Source organism: Sturnira hondurensis, unplaced genomic scaffold (assembly GCF_014824575.4).
Source record: "Sturnira hondurensis isolate 20B ecotype Veracruz unplaced genomic scaffold, ASM1482457v3 Scaffold0011253, whole genome shotgun sequence".
Classification (NCBI taxonomy): Eukaryota; Metazoa; Chordata; class Mammalia; order Chiroptera; family Phyllostomidae; genus Sturnira; species Sturnira hondurensis.
The window spans coordinates 394,033-417,761 of NW_028083884.1; the positions used below are offsets into that span (position 1 = coordinate 394,033).

General features: G+C 54.4%; 1 protein-coding gene across 10 annotated transcripts in view; it reads right to left on the reverse strand.

The window, feature by feature from the left end:
* Window positions 1-23,729, reverse strand: part of TACC2 (transforming acidic coiled-coil containing protein 2) — a 179,725-nt gene that overhangs the window by 73,528 nt on the left and 82,468 nt on the right. For all 10 annotated transcript variants that reach the window (XM_037059592.1, XM_037059591.1, XM_037059596.1 and 7 more), the window contains one exon: window positions 8,759-8,893. In XM_037059592.1, the coding sequence (XP_036915487.1) occupies window positions 8,759-8,893 (135 nt within the window). The remainder of the gene's footprint in view (window positions 1-8,758; window positions 8,894-23,729) is intronic.

A 23,729-nucleotide genomic window follows, 5' to 3' on the forward strand; every position in this document is an offset into this window, starting at 1 on the left:
CTGGGTAGATCAGGCGGTGAGAGTATCATCCTCCCAATACGCCAAGGTCACGGTTCGATCCCCAGTCAAGGCACATACAAGTAACACCCAATGAATGCACCGATACAAGTGAAACAACACATTGATGTTTCTCTCGCCACGTCTCTCTTTCTCTCCCTTCCCCTCTCCCTCTAAAATCAATTTAAAAAAATAGAAACAAAAATCCCTCAGAGGACACAAAAAAGGGCCCGGCGAGTCCCCAGTCTCAGAAGGAACAGAGAGAAGGCAGGAGGTGGCTGGGTGCCTCTCTGTCCAGGGCCACAGTCGTTTGGTTCATCTCACCCCGACATGACATCTCACATGCTTCTTCCCTGGGGGTCTCCGTGGTTTTCTTGAGCTGAAGTGCAAGCTCAGTTAAAACCCCATCTTTTCCAGAAGGTTCTCTTGCTCGCTCCTTGAAGAGGGTGATCTACCGTATGTCTCCCTCCCTGCCTTCACCATCCACAGGGTGGAGCAAGAGCGGCCATGCAGCTGGGAGTGCACGAAGCACACAGTGTATTCTCGCGTTAGTGTTTATTAACTGTCGTATTGTTTTCCACAGGTACGACTTCCAACCTACGTTCGCCCCACCCTGTGTTTACAGAGAAGGGAGGGTGGGGGGCTGTGAAAACCCCAGGGCGTGTGCGAGAGGCAAATTAACACTGAGAGGTCTCGTCCATATGAACAACCTTCTTTCGTTACCAAATGAATTCATCTTTTTTGAGGTGGGAATTCTAGGAGATATTCCTGAGATAAATTTTTAAATAAACATTACTCTACGTAATTTCGGGGGAGAAAAAAGAAAAAATCGCACGCTTGCGATTCAGGACAGCAGAGAAGGAGGGCGGGAGAACCGTGGTGGACAGTCGGAGTGGGCGGGGCCAGGCCAGAGACACTGACCTGAGCCCCGGGGGTAGCTGCAGGTCTGGCTGTAAGTGTCCAGCACCAAAGCTGAAGAGGAAACAATTGTCAGTCCTACGATTCAGAAAGCCCAGCCAATTAAGAATAAGTAAATAAAGGTCATTCCCTGGGCAAGCGGACGTTTCAGCGACAGATGTCTCAACAGACGCTCTCGCATGGTCCTTCCCCAGTGGACGGTGTACACGGTGGATGAGCCCTGCAATGGTATCCATCTGCCGACACCACACGCACGTTCACACGGCTACTTCAGTGGACGTCTCGGCAGCTACTCGGCTTCCCAGACATCAGCATAGGCATGAAACCAGGGAGTTCCCAGCGGACACATTTCTGGTTGCCCCGTCCTGCAGGGAGGGGCCCACCGTCCGCGTTCTCACAGCAACAAGGCCACGCAGGGGAAGCAAGGGTTCGCGTGAGGAAGATGTTCCCCAACGAAGCAACGCCCTGCAGACCCAGTCCCCCCCCAACACCCCAGGCACTCCTCCTGGCTTCCCAAGTCCTTGCCAGCTGCCTCCTGTCCATCCTTGGGCCAGACATACAATGCCACCAACTGCAAACAACACACCTCGCCGAAAACGCAGGACCCCACGGAGTCGGTGGGATGGGCCCTGGGGAACCGCTGGTAAGCCAGTGGATGCCACTGGGAAATGGGAGTCTGCACAGCTGGGGAAGNCCCGCCGGGGGGGGGGGGGGGCGCCCCGGGGGGGGGGGGGGGGGGGGGGGGGGGCTTCAAAGGGAGGACCTGAGGTCAAAGAATGAGAGAAACCCTTCAGGAAACTGTTTGAGTCTTTCTGTATTTACGGAAAAGTGACTCTGCGTGGGCCGGGAGGGTCCGATGTGAGGTGGAGAATACACAACCCTGAAAATACGGCAGAAAAATTCGGCCAGAAATCTTTGCTCATCCGAAGCATTAACATATGGTTATCACTGAAGTCTACACTTTGTTAAATATAAAGCGAGTCCTCTTCATAATTTTTTTTTCGAGGTAAAGTTCCAGTTAAACATTTGCCCCGCTATAATTCATTCCGGAGCGGGTTCATGTTAAGTGGTCTTTCCCAGGTAACGATTTACTTTAGATAACCCAGACCCCTTCAGGCAGCTACTTTTATAAACTAGGTTTAAGATCACAGGGGGAAAAAGCCCACAGGGTGGTGCAAGGTAGACATGCGGCCAAATAAAACTCTAACCTCCAAAGTTCAAGCTCGTACTTTGAAATAAAGTCAAATTTCATTCCAAACTGGGAAGAGAAAACCCAGTGACTTGCCTGGGCCAGGTAATTGCTTCTGTTTGGGCCCCAAAACGTAACCACTTTTATTTATTTTTCTTCTTGGGGAAGTAGTTCCAAGAAGAACAGAAAATTCTACCAGCACCATACAAATGTTTCGGTCCTGTCAAAGGAGCTTAAATGTTGGGTTTGGTTTGGATGTTGACGTGTTAACCCGTTGAGTTCCTCTGGAGCTCAGCTGGCTGCTTTTAGGCTGCAGGGTGGGAGGGATAAGAGGCCTTGTAAGGAAAACGTTCCGGTGTAAACAGAGATGAGATCTCTCAGCTGCCAAAAAACAGGAGTGCGAAGCTGACTTCTGGAAAAACAGGTTGAGATACATAGGTCTCGCCCACCTGCAGTGGAAGCTGGTTCCGCTCGGCGGCCCCAGAGGCTGCTCTGGGCACAAGGGCTTCCAGGAAGAAAACGCAAACTAGCTCGCTCGCTCGCTCACTCGCTCGGAAGCACCAAACCCCTGGGCCCTGTCTTCATTGTGCGTAGGGAGTAATTAGTGTCCACGCTTACACAGCGGTGACACAGAGCCTGACACCGGGCTGCCCTACTTGCGAGTGGAGCGGCAAAAACCAGGAGCTGAGGACCCGAACTGCTGAGTCAGGGCTCCGGGACGGACAGGGGTCCAGAGCGGCTGGGCCAGAAATAGCAGCCATGAGCATCTACTGAGAGCATAATTGGCATAAAGTGAGAGCCGAGTGCGAAGGAGTGTGTGTGCGCATGTGCGTGTGTGGGCGTGCACATGCTTTTGTAGACGTGTGTGTGCACTTTTACACAACCAAGCCCTAAAACTATTCTTCTCGTCCTGGCTGGTGTGGCTCAGTGGATACAGTGCCAGCCTGTGAACCAAAGGGTCGCTGGTTCGATCCCCAGTCAGGGCCCATGCCTGGGTTGTGGGTCAGATCCCCAATAGGGGCCACGCAAGAGGCAACCACACACGGATATTTGCCTCCCTCTCTCCCTCCCTTTGCCTCTCTCTAAAAATAAATAAAACAAAATCTTTTTAAAAAGCTAAAAGTAAATAAAACCCTCCTTCTCTTCCGCAACCAACCCAAGGGGCCCTGCCTCTGTATGTTCTCTCTGCACCTGCCTACTCGTTGCTGGGTGCAATTAGCTTATACCTGTGCCTAGGAAAAGTGGTTTTTCCCCTAATACTCAGATTTATAGGAATTGGTTTGCCTATGTGAAGACAGTCTTTCCATGACAACGCACTGTCCCAATGCTGCCTAGTTAGTGCCACTGACCTTAAGGAAATGTGCCAAGACATTCCCAGGTCTCCTGACAACCCTCAGAGGCTGGTGACATGGACAAGTCAGGCGCAGGGTAAGGGCAGGTATATGTACATTTTTTGTGTGTGTGTCTCTAATTGAAACTTTTAGTCCAGAAACTTTTAGTTCCTGCTTTACTTGAGCATGTCCACAGAGTGGTGCTGCCCGGCCCAGGGGTCAGAGGGCTGCCTCTGACCTCCAGCACGGTCCACGAGATGAGCATCTCTGACCCCTTCAAACTAGGGTTTGTCAGCCCCAGCAGCCAGTTTCTCCTTAGAGAGAGAGGCTTGGGCCAGGACGTTCCTGGAAGGCTGAGGCCACACCTCCCTTATGCCCCACAGAATGCACAATTAGCCCAGTGCCGGGCACAGGGAAAGTCCTCAATAGCTGTGTGCACAGACAGATGGACAGACAGGGGGACACACCTGTGCTCAGAGGCACAGAGGAGAGAGGCCCAGGTCTCCCAGCCACAATCTGCAGCCCCCCTGACCTCAACAACCCCCCCCCCCCCCAGTGGCAGGTCTTGGTCTTCTTGCATGTGATCTGGGAGGAGGGGAGCAGGCTGGCTGCCCAGGAATGAGGATTGAAGTGAACTCTCGTCCTCAGACAACTAAGTCGAAAGGATCAGTGCTGACAGGGCACCTTCTCCCCTCACCGGGATCGTTTATGACCGACCCCAGGAAGTTGCCTGACCTCTGTTCTTCAGTTCTCTCACCTGTGCGATGGAATAAGAGGAGGACCCCCTCCCCCGCCGACAATGTGCAGAGTGCAGGGTTGAAATAAGAGCAACGAACAGTTCTTAGTACAGCAGCACCAGGCATACAGCAAGTGCCTAATACACACTGGCTGCAGCTGATACCGTGGCTGCTTTGTGAAAAAGCAAGAAATCGCTTTGTCCCCAGGAGGACTCAGGGTCCCTGCTTCACTGGGTTCACGGCACCTCTGGGTACCAGACCTGAGTGCCGATTCATGAGGAGGAGCTGAAGCTGGCGAGCTCCGGAGACAACCTGCCCCAGGCGGCTCCCACCACCACTCTGCTCTAGAAGCTTGGGACCTTGACCTCGCTGGGCCTCAGTTTTCCCATCCTGGGGAGGGATGGGATGGGACGGGAGCCCTGTTACTGAAACCTGAGAAAGGCCGAGGGCCCTGGGGCTCTGCAGGGCTTCCAGGTAATCGCGCTCAGTAAGACGGGTCTGCAGACAGATCCAGGAGCAGGGTGCTGAGCATGGGCACAGGGTGGGCAAGTTACCCCCACAGAGCTGGCGGTCCTTTGCCTCCAAGCCAGGAGAAGACACCAGGGGCTCCGAGACGGTGGGACCACGTGGGGCCCTGCACCGCTTTCACCCTGAGCCCAATGTCCGCGGTGACTGGTCCTGGGACCCCCTGCCCAGGATCACAGCCCAGCCTGGGAACAGCCATCCCCGCAGAGTCCCCTCAGGAGAGCATGGCCACACCTGTGGGGGGGTCACCACTGTACCCCCAGCACCAGCTTCAAGACTGCCCAGGGCCAAAGCTCAACACATGCCCACGAGTGAGCAAGCCCAAGATACGAGAGACACACTCAGACCTTCCCCGCCCGCACAGCCATGGCCCTGGCTCAGGCCACCATCGCCTCCCCTCTGGACCACAGCGACAACCTCCAGTGGCCTTGACCCTTGGCCTCCCTCTCCGTCTATGCTGCCCTTGGCCACCAGAGAGAGTCCCCAAAACTCAACTCAGTCCTGACTCCCCCGTGCTGAAAAAGAGGAGAGCCTTCAGTCAATTTGCGGGTACCAGCAAACTCCCCAGCCTGGCTCCGGGCCCCTCCAGATCTGACAACCGCCTGCTACAGTGGCCACGAACCCCACTGCTGTGCCCGAGACCACCCCAGTCCTCTCTCCAGCCCCTCTGGGCCTCTCCCCAAATGCTGTCTGAATCTGCTGGGCCCCCTCAGCCCCTCCTGGAAGCGCCTCTGCCCTCTTCGCCCTCAGCAAACGCCTGCCCAGGCTGGAAGCCCAGTGGAAATGCTGCCTTCCCGGGAAGCCCCCAGACTGTCTAGGCAGAGTTAGGTGCTCGCTCCCTCCTCCCGGGCCTTGTGCTCTCAGCTCTGCTGGAAAGTCTCTCATGTCCCAGTACGCTGTGTCCACTTCCAAGGCAGCCATCCCTCTGTCTCCTGACCCCAGGACCGCTGAGACTGCTGGCCATTAGGGGGAGCCAACGTCGACTAAATGCCTCCCACTGATCAAGCACCGAGCTGCGTTCTTCCAGTTTCCTCCAATTACCTACCAGCCTCATTTTAAAGATGGGTAAACAAAGGCCCAGACTGGTCAAGTAACCTGCCCAAAGTCACACAGCTCCTAAATGGCCCAGGGGCATGTCTCTCCAACTTGACGGTCCTCCCCCAGCTCCACATCACACGTGGGGCGTGGCTCAGAATCAACACGGGCCAGGTCCGCCCGAGCAGATGAGCAGACGGGCGGACGGCTGCGTGAACGGACAGACTGGGGAACACAAAGCAGAGTGCGCACTACGGGACCCACTCCGACACTCAGCACTTCCTGCTGCTGACAGCCCAGCCCTGCAGCCTTGCTGCGCTGACTCATGACAAAGGAGAGGGACCCTGGGCAGGGGGGCCCTGAGCCGGGTGTGTTTTGGCCAGACGCCCCTCTCCCACCCTGTGTCCTTGGGCCCTGTCTGTCCCCACTTGTCCCTAGGCTGCGGTCCATTTCCCCACCCGATCCTGGCACCTCTGCTTCCACACCTCTAGCCGGGTCCAAGGGCTGAAAGGCAAACCCCTGGTTTGGAAGAAAAGCGACCTCCTGCAGCACAAAACTGGGGTTACGGAGTGGGGGCTGGGAATGGAGGGCAGGCTCCTGGGCCTCACTTCCCGGAGCCTCCCACCCACTCAGAGCTGCACAGGGCACTTCCAGCCATGACTTCACTGGCTCCTCAAAGGTCCACTGCTCTGTCAGCTCCTCAACGAACACCACTTCAGGTCGAATTCCCTTCCCGGCTGCCCTAGGGGCCCGGACTCTGGCCCAGATGGGGTCCCAAACTGAAGCCCTGTCGCTCCTCCCAGCTGTGCCCCAGTGAGCGGGGCTAGAACAGCCCCACGGGCAGCCCCTCTCCTCCGCTGCAGGGCTCAGGTCATCCGGGGTCCCGCCTGCCCACACCTGCTCCTCCCAGACCGGCGAGGCCGCCTTCTGCCAGACTGCTTTGGAGAGCGAAGTAACAGCCTCCCTCTGCCCACACCGCTCCCACCAAAGCCGGCAAGACGGAGCTTCCGGGCATGCCCAGCCAGCCAACATCGGGATGCTGGGCAGCTGGTTCCCACTCATAGACCGAGACCCAGATCAGTGGCCTCTGCTTGCCCGGCCAGGATGCTGACACCATATCCTGGCCCGGGTGGCCTCGTGGGAAGTGGGTGTTACAGGCGGAAGAAAGACGGAAGTGAAACGTGGTTTAAGTAAACGAGGAACAAGGCTGGATGGGACCTGTCTGCTCAGGGCAGCATCTTGTCACCAGGCAGCATCAGCATCTACAACCTCATGAAAACAGAAGGGATGGTCCCCACCCCACCTACAGCCTTAGCTGCTGAGTGGTGAGCAGCCCAGGAGTTGGCTCTAAGGGCGAGGTCATGCAGTATTTTTCAAGGGTTGGGACAAAGGGTCCCCCCCTCAGAGGGGCCAGAGAGAAGGGCCCTGTGCTCCTTTTTCTGCCTGAGAAGGCTCTCAAGTCTGGGAGAAGTGTCGGTCAAGAGATGGGAGCAGTTCAGGGCTGCCCACAGCAGACAGGGCCTGGGGACACTCACCAGAGCCCGTGGTGAGCTGAAGCCACTTGCCTCCACCCCTTCCCCCACGTTGCAGTTCAGGACACCGTTTTTAGGGGTATGTCCCCTGGCCTCCAGCTTCAGCACCACGGAACCAGCTTCCTCCCAGCTTCCTCCCAGCAGCTCCTTGGCCACCTCTCCTCCGTCTCATTTTCCCATGGTCTGTCCAGGCAGCCCTTAGCCAGGTTTCCAAGTTACCGATTCCTAAGGGGCCGCTGTCCCCAGCAGGCAGAGTGGGAGGTTGACTCTGAACAGGGATGATATTTGTTCAGGTTCACACCCTGCCCAGCCCATGGGGCAACACAGCAGGCTCTTTGCAACACCCTCCCCCCCCCCACCGCCTTCTCCCAGAACCCAAACCCCGTGGCTGCCTTGGCCTGCGTGAAGGCTGTCGGCTTGCATTCCTGGAAATTCTTTATCATCAGATTCCCAGCCTGGCTTCGGCTTCTTGGAGCTCACTCAATCCCTGCAGGATGCTCTCCCAAAAGTTCTAGTAGGCCAGGGAGGGGTGGGGAGGCACAGGAGGGGAGGGCCTGCAGTGGACAGCGTCCCTCCCAGGAGAAGCTCTTTGCTTCGGGCAGGGTTGGCAAGCAGAGAAAGGAAGCTCTCTCTGCTCCCCATGGCCTCTCTGGGTCACATCTGTTCTCCCCATGGCTAATGGTTACCAGTGGACATGGGGGAGGGGGCGGGGCAGGGAAACTCCAGGAGAAAAGCCATTTGTCCTGGGATTGTGTCACTTCCACAGCAGCATTCGTGCAGGAGGCGGCGGCAGGAAGTCGGCCAGCACATTCGCAAGAACAGAACATCTGTCAATTGGCAATGAGACGTTGCCCCCGGCTTTCTCTGTCGAGACACCAGGCCTCGCTGCCCTGTTGCTCCCCTCCAAGGCCCAGATGTGACAGGGACTACGGTCACATGTACATGGTGGAAACACGCAGGAGGTGTGCCGGCCCCGTGGCTGGAAATGGGAACGGGTGAAGGATGCATCTCCAAATCACGAGAGCAACAGACACCTCAGACGCGGCCCAGGCTTGGTGACAGTGGCTTCCAGTTCAGCGAAATGACTCTGCCATCCGTGCATTTTCGAAACTGGCTTTGAAAACCTCCAGGGAACCGCCAGCGGGGAAAAGACCAGATTTATTGGGATCCCTGGGTCCAGGCCACGGAGAGGGTAGAGTTGGCAACACCAGGAAGGTTCCGTGGAGGGTGTACTCAAGGCAATGGAAACACAGCCATTCTGGTCCCTGTCTCTGTTCTGTCCCGTGCCACCGAACCAGACCACAGGTTACATGGAGAACTTACTAACAAAGGAAAACGTCAGATCAGCTACAGCCCAGTGATCACAGACATGGCATCGCGGGTCCAAACTGTCGATGCCTTGTTGGCACCATGCCAGATTCAGCTTGCCCCGAGGCCTAGGGGTGGAGACCACCAGGGCCATGGGCTGTGAAGGGAGAGAGCTCTGTATCCTACCTGGTCGGGTCCTTGGCCAGACCCTGGCAGGAAGCAGTGGGGGCTTCTACTCCATCACCCGCTGAGGCAGAAGGCAAAGACGCGTGCTCTGAGGCTGGGGGACAGGGCTCCGAACGGGCAGCAGCTGGGGAGGTGCTGGGACACAAAGGAACAATTATTTCCAGTGGAACTCGGCTCCTCAATGGCACATTCATCGGGCCTGCCCACCCCACCCACAGGGACGAGCTGCTCCGAGACCCAGCACACTCCTCCCTGGGGCCTCCCGCCCTGTTCCCGGGCTGGCTGAGATACCCCGGAGGTGTACCCTCCCTTGCAGCAGTCCCCAGGCTGGGCCAAGGGTCCCCCTCTCCTGGGCTCTGGCAGAACCTGGGGTGTCTGTGACGGAGGCCACTTGGCTGTTCAGGACACTGTGTGAGTTGTCTTGTTTGATTTTGGGGGGGGAGGGATTTTGTACAACCATTTCTAATAGATCTTTTATGCTTCACTTGAGTTGGGAACCAAAATATAACTTTGTAAACTCCTTGAGATTTGCCCCCAAAATCCAAGGGTAAGAAATGTCAAGGCAAAAAGGCTGATGGATAATCAAGAAACCTTGTCCCTGATGGATTTCCATAGCAGAGCCATGCCCCTTGTTCAGTGGGTAGGCGCCCCCTGCTGGACAGCTAGGGAAACACTTGGAGTGCAGGGAGACACTCTGGGGATAGAAGGACAGCCACCCTCACACCCCTCCTCAGGGGACAAAAGTTACCATGTTTGGAGCTCATAACAGGTTGATTTTCCCCTTTGGCAAAAAGCACGGCCAGCAACAACCGCCACAGACTAAAGCCTGGAGCAGTTTTCAGGGTGGGGGGGTTGGCTCTCCAGGTGTCCACAGGGGAGGTGACAGGGCTGAAGTGGCGAGCCGTAGTTCCATGACTCAGCACCGAGAGCCTGACACCCAGCCGGGCCTGGAGGCCTCACAGCCCTGGGGGTGGAGGCTCCTTCCTTCCCTCCGGGCGTGAACACCTGCAGGAAGCCCCAGACTGCAGACCTGCCAGACGCTTGGGTTTCTGGGTCAACAATGCCTCGCTAACTTCCATCTCCTCCAACTCCACCTGCAAGGCTGGCTCCCGGCCTGGAGGACAGCTGCCAAGGGTGGCCCACATCAACCCACTGAAAGAATTCTCAGTCTTGCCCCAAATCCCTGACACAGATTAGCAGGTCTTGCAGCCGGGCCTCCGCCTCGAACCCACATCCAATGCTCACGCCCTGCCCCACTCGGTTCTGTTTCAGCCGGCCGGGTCCCCTCCATACCCACAACACTGCCTCCCGGGCTTGTGACCCTCTCCCCGCGCCAGGCCAGCAAGCCCTCAGCGTCCATGCCTCCGCTTGAGCATCAACAGTCAACAGCTACAGAAACAGCGCAGCTCATCCTCATAGGGCGGCCTGCCTGGGCGCGTTGTGCTGGGTGCCCTGTCCTGCATGCCCAGCGAGGGATGCCTGGTCCTGTGCCAAGTGTTTCACATAGTGACCTCCCAACAATGCTTCGATGGGGATGTCATCATGCTCACTTAACAGAGAAGGGAACTGAGGCTCACTCAGCCAAGGTCACATAGCTAGTGAGTGACCTTGGAGCCAGGACATGAACCCAGGCAGCAAATCCTTAACCACCTCCATGGCCACTTTCATTTTTTGTTTGTTTATTGTATTTTATTGTTTATGCTCTTATAGTTGTCCCCGCTTTTTCATGTTCACTTTCTAAGAGAGTCCCTTGATACGTACCTGGGAGCCCCACAGTCCTCCTGGGTGACAGATCACCAAGGACTTGAAGGCTCCTAGGGAGACTGGACTGTGAGCTCCCTGAGGACACGGTTGCATCTGTCACATTCACCCCAGTGTCCCCACATCTCGCCAGCCCACAGAGGGTGAGCCGGGGTGTCCCAAGGGGCTAGGACCGAGAGGGGTGTCGGGAGCAGACGCAGGGCTAGAACCTGCAAGGAGAAAGGCCGAGAGCAGCGGCCCCGAGTGAAGAAGGAGTGCCTGGGCGGAGGGTCCGCAGAGGGCAGCGTGGGCTCACAGCTGCAGCGGAGCCACACTTGTTCCAACTGCACCTACTGGGGCAGCAGCTAAAAGTAACACACGCTGCAAGGGAATGGCTCAGATAATGCAAACTCCTGGGGCTTTTAGGCTCTTTAAGAGCCGTTTTCATAATTTGGAAGCCTGTATTTATTCATATTCATAAACAGTAAATGGGCCACGTATGAACCCAAACTACCCAAATTTAGCTTCCTAAAGAAATTGCACGGGCCAAGCTCTGTGCTCACACCCCACGATGGTTTTAATTCACTGAACCCAAACTGAGGAAGGGTGTCCGGTTTGAGGTTCTGTTCCGTTAAGGGCGTTCTATTGATGGGCAGGGAAAGATTTCTGTCCCTGAAAACCCCGACAGAGGGGCGGGGAGACTGCCTTGGACCTGTGCCCTCAGAACCGGGCCCACTCTGTCGGGTGACACACTGTGACAATCACACCGCTCTGCTGAGGATGCCACACGCTGCACGCAGTCCCCACCCCTGCAAATACCCCGGGCTCAGCTGGGCTCTGCTGGGCTCTGCGGGCCCTTCCAGCCTACAGACCGGGCGCCTTCCCTCTGCTGGCCCCAACCACCAGGGCCCCACCCTTCCTGCCTGGGCCTGCTCCCATCAGCCAAAGGCACCAAACAAATGACTCAACAGCCCTTTCAGGAATGTCGCCTTCCCTGCCTCCGACTCTAGCTTGCTGTTGGCCCGGGGAGGTCAGCCTCCAACAGAGAAATGCTCAGTGACTCACAACCAAAGCTCTGACACATGGACCCCCACAGACGCCTCCAATCCCAAAGGGACTCCTTTTCTTCCCTCCTAACTCCCCTGAATTTCCCCAGCTTGGTGAGCAGCACCCCCAGCCAGCCAGGCCCTGGCACCAGAAGCTGGGACAGTCCTCGACCCTTCTGGTTCTCTAACCCTCAGGCCCCATCATCACCTCCTCTTCCTGCTGAGTCATCTCCCTTCTCCTTCCAGAAACCTCCCTGTCCTGGCCATCTCTGCAGGTCCTGGCCTGAGCCTCTCAGAGCACGGCTCCTGCACATCCCACCTCCCCGTTGGTCCCTGCACATCCAGGTCCTTTCCTTGACCAACACCCCCCCCCCAACACCCCCCTTCTGCCTCCAAAGGCAGATGAGACTCCCCAGGCTCCAGCTCCCACACGCTATCTCTGTCCCCTTCCAGGTTTGTCCTCTCCTTTAACCCACCGGGCCATTTCTTGCCTCTGTGTCTTTGCTCAAGCAGACCCAGCCCTGAATGCCCACCTGCCTCTCTCAGACCCACTCCTAGCCCACCCCACAATCAGCCTGAGGTGCCACCCAAGCCTTGCCCAGCCCCCCACCCCCTGCCCTGCCACGCTGGGCTGGGCCTGACCTCTGAGCGTCTGTTTTCTGCTAACACGTCCTTTTCTCCTACTGGAGTCTCCGCCATCCTGGTCTAAATCTCTCAGTACAGCACAGCCCCTTCCCTCCCACCCCTGGCTTCCCGAACATGCCACCGAGAGGCCACCAACAGCGGGACAACTGTCCTATCTTTCTGGAATTCCAACCCTCTGAGGCAGGACCAGCAATATAATCTGGAGGCCAAATGGAATGCAAATGAACACAAGTGAAAATGTGAGCCCCCCCCCCCTTAGAAAGTGTTAGAATTTCAAAGGCGGCAACATCAGGGCACTGAACTGAGCCCAGGTGGCGCGCCCACGCAGCCAGCTCTGGTTCCAGACCCCGACCAGAAGCTTCCACAGGTTCCCTCTCAGCCCCCAGAGCTGCCTGAGCGCCACGTGGCCACAGCAGGGATGAGAAGCAGGAAGGACAGTTCCTGTCTCCACCCCAGTCTCGCACCAGCAGCAGTGACTCCTCGTAAAGACATTCTTCTCTGGGAGGGAGTCGGGCCCTTCCCAATACCCAGTGCCACTCCAGCCCTCGGGAAGCTCCTAACAGCTGCCACCCCTCCCCGCCAGGGGCAGGAACAGCACGGAGGTGGGGGTCTGCACATCCGTTCACCTTTGACCTCTGCAGGGCATTTACATCCTTTCCCTGGGTCCCCTCCACTCTCTTGGGAGAGTGGGCCAGGGGGCAGGGCACGGTGACTTTCTCGTTGTAAAAGTCCAGGTCCCTTTTCCCACTTAAGGAGTTAGTGGACTTTTCCCCACACCTTATTGGAATAACAGAAAGTTGAATCCAAATTCACATAGAATGTCTACATTTTTAGAAGCTGACGAGAATGATTTAATTTGTGTGTGTTACTTTCCTTTAAGAGAAGAGTTGACAAAGAAGGCACACAAACCACCATACTTTTCGCAGACAGACATGACTTATTGATCAAAGCATTCTCTCCGCGTGGGCCCAGCTGGACAAGACCCCAAGGATCTTCCCATCTCAGATCTCCAGGGGACTGCTACTAATGGGTTGGAGAGGGCCCTCCCCAATTCCGTGCCTCGTCAAAGTCCGGGAGCAGCGTCCACCCACACGGGGCCGGAGAAACACAGGGACGTCCGCTGAGGGCCTGCGTTCGGCCTGACCGCCGGACAAGTCCAGCCGCAAGTCCAGCGAGTTGCTATCAGCAACTGCTGTCTTTTAATTCTCCATTCAGAGCTTTTGAGTCCTTCTTGGCAGATCCCTCACTGAGCTGATAGTAAATTTCATTTCAGAGATCAGCCAGAGGTGCCAAATTAAGCCCTTTTCCAGGGACAAACCCCAAAGTGACCCTGTCTGTCACGGAAGGGTGATAACGGCCCCCAAGATACAGGCCGAACATATCAGGTCCTGTCGGGCCAGATGGGCGGACAGAGCCTTATCTCCAATTTCGCATCACCATCTGGAAGGTATTAGCACAGTGGCCTGCCTCACGGGCCTCTTGGTTTTTTCTTCTTGAAATCCCCAAGCGCACAGGATCGCGTAATAGGGCGGAGACAGCTCGGATGGAAAGTGAGATGCGGGCTACAGAAAGGAAAGTGCTCCAGGATCCTTAGTTTGGGGAGCGAAGCTTGGCAGGTCAGAGCAGTGGAAAGGCACGGCCTTTCCAGCAGCGCCTGGGACTTGATAACACGAGTCCAGCGACGGCAGATGAGGCTCGCACCTCGGAGACGCGGCCGCTGAACAGCAACAGAGGCAAAATCAGAAGGCGCCCAGACAGGCTTGCAAATTGGCTGGAAACGCCAAGGCAGACCCACTGAGCTATTTCGAGTGGCCAGAGAGATAAACCAGCACATGAAGCCCAGCCCACGTGAGAACAAGAACAGCCCCAGGCGCCGCCGATGGCCAGCCGTGGGCGGCTGTGCGCAGTTAACCCTGAACTGGCGTGGCAAATCCTTCCCAGCATGCCCTTGCCCCCTTCCCCTTGCCCAGCGAGTCTGTGCTCAGGCACCAGAAATTACTGTGGAGCTTGGCTCAAGGGAAACTGAATTGGGAAGGAAATGTTAACTAAGGAAAAGTCATGACCAGCCTCCCAAACTATACGAAGGGCTGTCATCTGGGTTGGGTGGTCCAGGTCATTAATGCCCACCCCCCTGACCTGCAGCTCCCTGCGTCCTCTTTCCAGGTACAAGATGGGCCCTGATGGGCCCTGGTTACAGGGAACGCAGGGATGGGGAGACAGATGACCAAGGAAACCGACCTCAGACAGACAAGATTTAACTGTTCAGAAAGTCACAACCTACCTACACAGATAAAGCAGTTCACGAAACCATGACAAAGGCAAACAACACCACCCTGTGTTAGTGTGAACCACACAAAACTGTCAATATTTGACAACTGCCCAGAGGGAGATTCGTGTTCTTCAACAACATAGCCAGCTGGACCTGGGGAGTCAAGGGCTCTGAACAAATATGCAGGCGCACCCCAATCTGCCCGGCGCTCTGGGTGCGGGTCACATACACTTGTTTCCTCAGCTTCTTCTAGATGGCACAGAGGAATTCTGCTCTTTGGAGAAGACTTTTAGGTGATCATTTCTCTAAATTAAGAAAATAATGCCTCCGTTTTACACAGTTTTTGATAGGCGTTTGCTCAAACAAAGGCTCAGCTCACCTCTGTGAGGTAGTTGAACCCACCCGAGCACCCCCACAGCTGACGGACAGAAACATCTGCTGGGCCAACAGATGGAACCAGAGTAAACCACAGGCTTTGGACCCAGAGAAAAAACAGAAGCTCTAAGTCAGTATGAATTCCTTGCGCTTTCAAGTGCGAGAAGTTCCGAAAGTCTCTGTACACCCTCTGGCTCTGACGCTAAACAGAAGCTGCCCGTGCTCCTGGATCTCTGAGCAGAAGGCAGAGACTGGGCACTCAGCCACCAGTGGCTGGGACAGGCGTCCCCGATCCTGGGGGACTGTGACCAGCCAGGCGGGTGCAGATGAGACTGTGGTTCCCACGGGCAGACCCCAGACCAGCAGCAGCAGCAGCCTCACCTGGCATCTTGGTGGAGACCCAAAGTCTCGGGCCTGTCCCCAGGAACCCCCTGAAGCAGAAACTGGGGCGAGGCAGCAATCTGAGCTGTAACCAGGTTAATTCTGATGTTTGCTGAAGTGTGAGCCCCGTGGGTGTGAGTCAGGCAAGCACTGCTCCAGCTGTGCCCTGGGAGCCCGCCAGGTCTTTAGAGACCCCGCTGTCTGGGTTCCCCACGGCAGGGAAAGCAGAGGTTCTGGACACGACCAGGGTGCCCTGTTCCGCTGTTTAATAAACGGTGATACAACTGGAAGGTTCCATTTAAAAAACAACTCTGCTGCTTAAAAAAAATTGTTTTTGAAAATTCTGAACAGATGGGGCCCTGGCTGGTGTGGCTCAGTGGATTGACTGTCGGCCTGCAAAAGGTCACCAGTTTGATTCCCAGTCAGGGCACATGTCTGGGTTGCGGGCAGGGTCCCCAGTAGGGGGCACTAGAGAGGCAACCATACACTAATACTCTCTCCCTCTCTCCTTTCCTTACCCTCTAAAGATAAATAAATACAATCTTTAAAATATATATACTAAAATGTATAGAATACAAATTAAAAAATAAATAACATAAAACATATTCTTAAAATTTTAATTGCAATTTATATTTTTTATGTGAAGTACCAGCCCTGCTTCTTCAGGGGGGCAAGCCTGCTGTCCACCCGGTTCTCTTCCCCTCCCACTCCTCCACCATGCCCTCTGCTTCTCCTGGCCCGACTCCACACAGGAAGTGCAGGGCGGGAGGGAGCATGGGGGGATCCACAGGTGGTGTTGTGGGATGAATGTCTGAGTCCCCCAAAACTCACAAGCGGGAATCAGTCTCCAAGGTGAGGTGGTATGACCACGAGGGTGGGGCCTGAGTTGGGGCCACACACGGTGCATAGAGGGAACCATGGTGGGCGCTGGGGCTGCAGGGCTTGAAGTACATCCAGGGCAAGGGAGGGTGGACTGGTGGGAGACGAGGCAGGAGAAGCCACCCCACCCCAGGCCCGACCGCCCGGCAAAGGCACCAGGACTTGGTCCCTCCCCTCGCTGTGCTTGCCAGCTCCTCGTCTCTGACCACCACCCAGACAAAGAACAGGCAGGGAACCAGCGGGTGCCCGGGAGGCCAGAAGGCAGCCAACTAAGTCACTCCCTGAAAAGGTATAAATAGCACGCTATCTCTCTTGGAGGCCTCCTGCGGTAAAGAGAGGTGCCTAAAGTCTGCAAGGGGACAAATCTCTGAGGTGGCCTTCGTCAGGGTTGGGGGTCTCCTGGCATCTCCTCAGATATTTCCTAAGGCCCCAGCCCCCGCAGGGGGCACACAGACCTGGTGACAGAGTGGCACTGCCTGGGAGAAGAGGGGCGGGGGAGGGGGAAGGGGTGGCCTCAGGGATTGGGCCCAGCCCCCACCGTATCTCAGGGATGTCAGGTCCCTGGACACCTGGCCGATGACAACACCGGGGTGGGAAGAGGCAGCTAAGAGTGGGCTTCCCAGGTCTTCACAGGCAGCCAGCTGGGTGACACCATCTGCTACAGGTGAACTGGGGACAGAAGAGGAACCAAGGCTCAGAAATGTTCTTTGAAGTTTCATCTGGACCCTCAGCAGGGCCTCAGTTTCCCCTCCTGTAAGTGAAGGGTCCGGTGCTGGTCCGGGAGGGTCTGTCACCACTCCTTGACGAGACAGCACAGAGATCTGGAGTGAGAGTTGGGAAGCTTTAGAGCAATTTGACAGTCATTTTTGTCCGCTGAATGAGTGATACAAGCTGGGGACTGTTGTGCAGGCCTTGATCTGTGTTCTCAACCAGGGGCGATTCTCCCCTCTGGGGGCATCGGGCAAAGTCTAGGACAGTTTCTGGTTGTCGCAACTGGCGGGGGAGGTACCACGGGCACCTGGTGGGCAGAAGCCAAGGGTGCTACTAAACACCCCACAATGCACAGGGTGGCTCCACAGCCAAAAACAATCTGGCCCCAAATGCCAGCAGTGCCAGGGGCGAGAAATCCTGGCTTTGCGTTTTGTGCCATTTTCTAGTAACCTTCCAGACTGAACTGCATTTTCAGAGTTCTGCTCTGCGCTACGGTGCAGAGAAAAAACCACACAGGCCCTCACCGACTGAGAGGGTCCACTCTATACAACCTCCAAGAGCCGCTGCCTTTGCAAGTTCAGAGAGACACGGGTCACGGGGCCCCATCACCGTCACCCACATCAGCTCACCCCGCAGGAAACCCCTCCCGTACGCAGTTACGTCTCGTTCGTTCATCGGAGGCGGTGAGTGCTGTGCTTTCTAACCAACTTGGCCCTTCCGCAATAAGCAAAGGGACGCTCGTTTCCCCCCTGGAGCAGAGAGTGACCAGGTAGAAGCTCCATGCTGGGAACAAGAAAGACGGGGTCTCTGCCTTCAGGGAGCTTAGTCTTAGGCAGCAGCCAGCCATTTTTATGCATTTATTTTAAATTTTACTTATTTAAAGATGGAGGCATAGGTGGAAACACTGTGCCTTCTCCCACAACCAAGTTTGAATACAACAAAGATTTGGAGAAACAAAGACACAACCAAAGGACAGAAAAATGAATTATACGGAAGTCCGACTACATCTAACCGTTCAACGGGACGGTAAGAGGGGCGGAGAAGCAGCGAGCAGGGTCGGGCAGGACAGGGCCCCGACCCAGGCGCGCAGGCAGACGGGAACCAGTTGGGGTGCCGGGCAGACTGCGGGCGCATATTCGCGCACAGTGAGACAGACCACGAAGGCCCCAGGGGGCGAGGGTTGACGGCGGTGGCACACTCGCGTGCAGTGGGACGAAACGCGTGGGCCCGGTGACGGCAGCAACTGCGGCACCGGTGAGGGCCGTGGCGGAAGGCGGCGGCGGACAGGACGCCATAGTCCCTCTTTGACCCTGCCCCCACATACAGCGTCACAACCCAGTGACTTAGTTGCCCTGCAATACGAATGAGAGCCACTGTCCCTCTTTGACCCCGCCCTCACATACAACGTCACAACCCAGCGACTTCGTTGCCCTGTTCTAGTGAACACTTTAGGGCTCTGATCCTGCTATGGAACAGGCACGAACAACCCGAAAGATGGCGCGAGAGGAACTCAAAGTCCCAGAGCCAATGACTCTAAGCGACCGAGAAATTGCCAGCCTGTCAGAAGCACAATTCAGGACACTATTTATCAGGATGCTCACAGAACTGGTAGATTATAGTCATAAATTAGAGGAACAAAGTCACAAATTAGAGGAACTTATGAAGGCTAAACTAATTGAAATGAAGGGAGATGCACAGGAAACCAATAGTGATGGAAAGGAAACTGGGAAACAAATCAATGGAATGGACCAGAAGGAAGAACAAAACATCCCACCAGAAAGGAAGGAAGAAATGAGAATTCAAAAAAATGAGGAGAGGCTTAGGAACCTCCAGGACATCTTTAAACGTTCCAACATCCGAATTATAGGGGTACCAGAAGGGGGAAAGAAACAGCCACGAGTGGAAAACGTATTTGAACAAATAATAAAGGAGAACTTCCCCAGTCTGGCAAAGGAAATAGACTTCCAGGAAATCCAGGAAGCTCAGAGAGTGCCAAAGAAGTTGGACCCAAGAAGGAACACACCAAGGCACATCATAATTACATTAGCCAAGACCAAAATGAAGGAGAGAATCCTAGAAGCATCAAGGGATAAGGGGACAGTCACCTACAAAGGAGTACCCATCAGACTGTCAGCGGATTTCTCAAAAGAGACCTTCCAGGCAAGAAGGGGCTGGAAAGAAGTATTCCAAGTCATGAAATCCAAAGACCTACAGCCAAGATTGCTTTATCCAGCAAAACTTTCATTTAGAATGGAAGGACAGATAAAGTGCTTCTCAGATAAGGTCAAGTTCAAAGAGTTCATCATCACCAAGCCCTTATTATATGAAATGCTAAAAGGACTTATATAAGAAAAAGAAGATGAAAAATGTGAACAGTGAAAGGACAGCAAACACACAGTTATTAACAACCACACCTAAAACAAAAGCAAACCAAGAGGACAGCTAGATCAGGAGTGGAACCATAGAAATGAAGAACACATGGAGGGTTAGAAACAGGGGGGTGGGAGGGGGAGAAGGGGAGAGAAGGCACAGAAAACAGCATAGAGGGTAGGTAGAAAATAGATAGGGGGGAGGGCGAGAATAGTGGGGGAAATATAGAATCCAAAGACCTTGAGACACGTGGTTATAAACCCAAGGGGGGAGAATGGTGGGGGAGGGAGGGTGCGGGTGGAGGGGAATGAAGGGGGGAATAGAACAACTGTAATGGTATAATCAATAAAATATATTTTAAAAAATAAAAAATAAAAAAAATAAATAAATTTTACTTATTTATTTTTAGAGAGAGGGGACGAGAGGGTGAGAAACATCGATTGGTTGCCTCTCACATGCCACCAATGCGGGACCCGCCCCATACCCCAGACATGTGCCCCGACTGGGAATAGAACTGGTGACCTTTCAGTTCTCAGGCCGGCGCTCAAACCCCTGAGCCACACCAGGCAGGGCAGGAGACAGACATTCTTCTAACTTGGTAACCACTGTAGTAACCACTCAGAAGGAAAGGCACAGATGGCTGAGGGCACACATGTCACCACACTTGATCCTCACAGCAACCTGCGAGGTGCGTGCTATCATTATCCCAATTTTACAGACAAGGGAAGTAAGGCACAGAGAGGCTGAGTAACTGGTACAAACTTGCACAGCAGAAAAGAAACAGAACCAGGACACATGCCCAAGCCTGATTCCAGGAGCCAAGCTCTTAACCACCGCACCCGGCTCTGTCTCAGAGGTTGAAGAGTAAGAAAAAGGGAGAGTGCCCTGTGGTTCAGGGAGCCACGCAGCTGAAAGCCCCGAGTCGGGAAGGGGTTTGGCATCTTGGAGAAAAGCAAAAAGGGTGTTGTGGCTACACTACACAGGGAGAAGTCTAGGCAGGGGAGAGCTGGGAAGGAGCCAGATCCCAAGGCCAGGTCCAGGTACAGGGACTTGTTAGCTGAAGAACCAGCCAGAGGGTTCAATCCAACACTCAGCCACAAAGAGCTATGCTTGGCATTGAGATGAACAAGAGGCGGGGGAAGCCCAGGTGAACTTCCCAAACCAGGTTCTCAATACAATCAGACTGGCACATGCGAGGGCCACCCTCTACTGCTTATTCCCCTGGATCTTCTGACATTTCCTTCTCCCTCCACAATTCCCACCCCCCATCCCAAATCTCTGAGAACCTGATCCTGCAGCCCTTAGGCCGAGTCCCAGGAGTCAGCCAGAGGGCGGGGCGAGGGCAAATGACAGAAGGAGAGAGGATGCCAGGGACCCTGGCTGTCTTTGTTGGATCGTGATTCTGAGAATCTTAACCTAAGGCAATATCGACTTTCCAAAGCCATAAAACCTGCGTGGAAAAACACCCCCCAGGAGTTCTGGCAACACACATTGAAAGCCATAAAAGATGTCGTGTTGTCTGACACAGCCACTCGTCCGAGCATTTACTCTGAGGACATGATTAAGGGCGTGAGCAAGGAGGCTGATCACAGCTGTGACCAGAATAGCAAAACAAAGACGACCAACAGTAGCAGAGAGTTCATGAAATTAAGGCACAGGCACAGAATGGACTCACTGGCAGCGCTTAAAAAAATAAGGTAGCCCTCCATGTAACTAGAGGCAAGCGTGTCCATTAGGAACTTATAAATAGGTTTAAAAACTACGGACACCATGATCCAGATTTCCTGTGCACATGTGATTGGTATGTCTGTGTGCGTGTGCACATGTATGTATAAATACACTCAGAGGAGTGCAACAGAGTGAAGAGCACCTGGCCACACGGAAGAACATACACCAGGCTGTTCACGGAGTGGAACGATGCATGCTTTTTTCACCTTCATTGAATTTATCTCTATTTTCCAGTTCTATGGGGAATACGTACAGGTTTTATAAGCAAAATAAATAAGAAAGCACATGCAAGGAAAATCTGAAGTGCCAGGAAGCATCTTCAGTTCGCAACTCAGTGACAGCGTGCAAGAGACGGAACAGTCCAGAGAAACGCCGTCCTTTCCGGTGTGTGGACTGGGACCGGTCAGCCGCGCCTCACTCGCCGGGCACCAGCAGGGACAGCGAAGGGCCCTGCGGCGAGTGTTCTAGGTAACAGACACCTGCCCGCACCCTCCGTGGGACGGCATTTTTTTATTGGAACTCTTTGGGAGAGAAATATTTTTCATAGCATATTGGACATGTCCCTGAGTTTTTGAATAGAGAATCTGTGCACATAATTAAAATGTTCTCCGTGACATGTGATCAGCATCTTGAGCAGCTGGGGTGTCAGCGGGGAAGGACACTATGGCACAAAAAAGACAATTTAAAATCAAGTCAAGAGGCCTGGATGCTAGAGCAGCCTGCCGTGGGGTCTCAGCAGGGCGACTGCCCATCTGGGCAAGTCAGGGCGCTGGACTCAGGACCACTGAGGGCTCTTCTGAGCCTGTCTGGCCCCTCCCTCGGAGGCTGGCAGCCAGGCTCCTGCTTACCAGCCCATCTGACCGTGACCTTGCCTTCCAGTTTCCTGCTGCTAATGTGCTGCAGACCGACATGGCTGAGGGGTCAGAACAGTGTGTAAGTCAAGAATTAACGAGCTCTGATAAAGGTTCACAAACCTCCCATACAGCGTAATTATAACAGCTTTAAAATAAACACGGATGCGTGTATATACAGATACATTAGGTCGAAGCATATGAAATTGCTTTAAAAAATTTAAAAAGCTGTGAAATTCACATTGTACCATCAGCCTGGGGCCTTTCAGTCTTACTTGCTGGGGATCCAATTGCACCCCAGGGTGAAGGACCGGGAGAGAGCCAACTTCTGGGGACACGGAGGGACGCACAGAGCAGCTCTCCATGGACCAACTGGAAGAGGCTATAAATGGCTTCTAAATGTTAGCAGTGCTGGTGCTGGGACTGCAGAGCTGAACTATTTTTTAGAGGGCAAAAAGAATCTCTCGAGATCTAACCCCCAGCTGCTGCCACCAGCTGCTGGGACCAGCCCACTATAAATTTAGGCAGGCCAGCAAAGGGTTGATTTTTCACTGCAATGTCAAGGTGGAAGCTTGTATCAAGTGCTTCCCCAAAGGGCTATGAGTCACCCCCTACTCCTCTGTGGAGACGAGGCAGACAGGGTTCTGCTTCTAAAGGAAGACATTTGCCTTCCGGTCGACAAGGGCAAAACCTTCAGTTCTACCAAGGGACCAGGGCCACAGGAGGAGCTCCTGGCAGGAGTAGAAGTAGTAGTAATAATAATAGTAATATGTGGGCAGGAGGAAACTTTGAGAGGTGATGGAAATATTATATGGCCTTGAAGGTGATGATGGTTTCACAGGTATAGACTGATCCCCAAACTCACTTAAGTTATAAAAATTGTGTACAGCTTTTATATGTTGATCATACCTCAATAAGGAGATTTTTTAAAAAGATTTTATTTACTTATTTTTAGAGAGAGGGAAATGGAGGGAGAAAGAGGGAGAGAAATATCAATGTGTGGCTGCCTCTCACAGGTCCCCTGCTAGGGACCTGGCCTGCAACCAGGCATGTGCCCCAAATGGGAATCGAACCAGTGACCCTTCGGTTCATAGGCTGGAACTCAATCCACTGAGCTGCACCAGCCGGGGCAGAAGATTTTTTTTTAATGGGGATCTCACATTCCAGGGTTGGCTAACCAAGAGCAAGGCAAGTTCAAAGTCTAAAGCAAGGAGAACTGAGAAGGGTGGTAACAGAAGACCATACTAGCATAGGAAAATGGGCTTCTTTCAGGCTGGGACGGGCTGGGAAGGTCCGGAGGGACAGAGTCAAGCCCGGTGCTTCGACTGGCCGACATGCGCAAGGGCCTTCCAGAAAAGGGAAAAAAAGCTTCTCCCTCCCTCTCCCGGACGGTCCGGTGGAAAGCCACTAGCTCGGCTTGCCCTCCCTCCCCTTGGGCACAGCAAGGAAGGTGCACAGGAGAAGGGACAGGCTCTGCAGAGGCAGGGAGGAGACTAGAGTCTTGAGGAAATCATTACCTACAGGAAGATCAGCAGAAAAACAACACATCAAGGATAATGGGAGCCAGGTTCTCGAGGCAGAGGAGGATTTCCTTGCACGAAAGCTGAGTCAGCTCCACGGAGCTCTCCGGGCTGGGGTGCAGTCAGAGGCATCAGGGAGACACGGAACTACATGTACAGGGGTGTGTGAGTGTGCACGTGTGTGTACCTGTGCAGACACCTATTTCCCAGCTTTGTCTGCGGAGAGGGGTACGTCAAAAGAACGTGAGCCACATCAACAAGCCTGCCACTGGCCAAATCTGAATGTGGGAATAATTGAGCATAAAAAATACGGATGCTAATGGATTATGACCCATCGAGAAACAATAACCCAAGAGTTCATGTACACATAAAGACACGAGCAAATGCAGATATGAGGGAGAAGAGGAAGCTCCTCCCTCCTGTGCAACACCGACCAGCAGATGCAGGGAGAGGGAG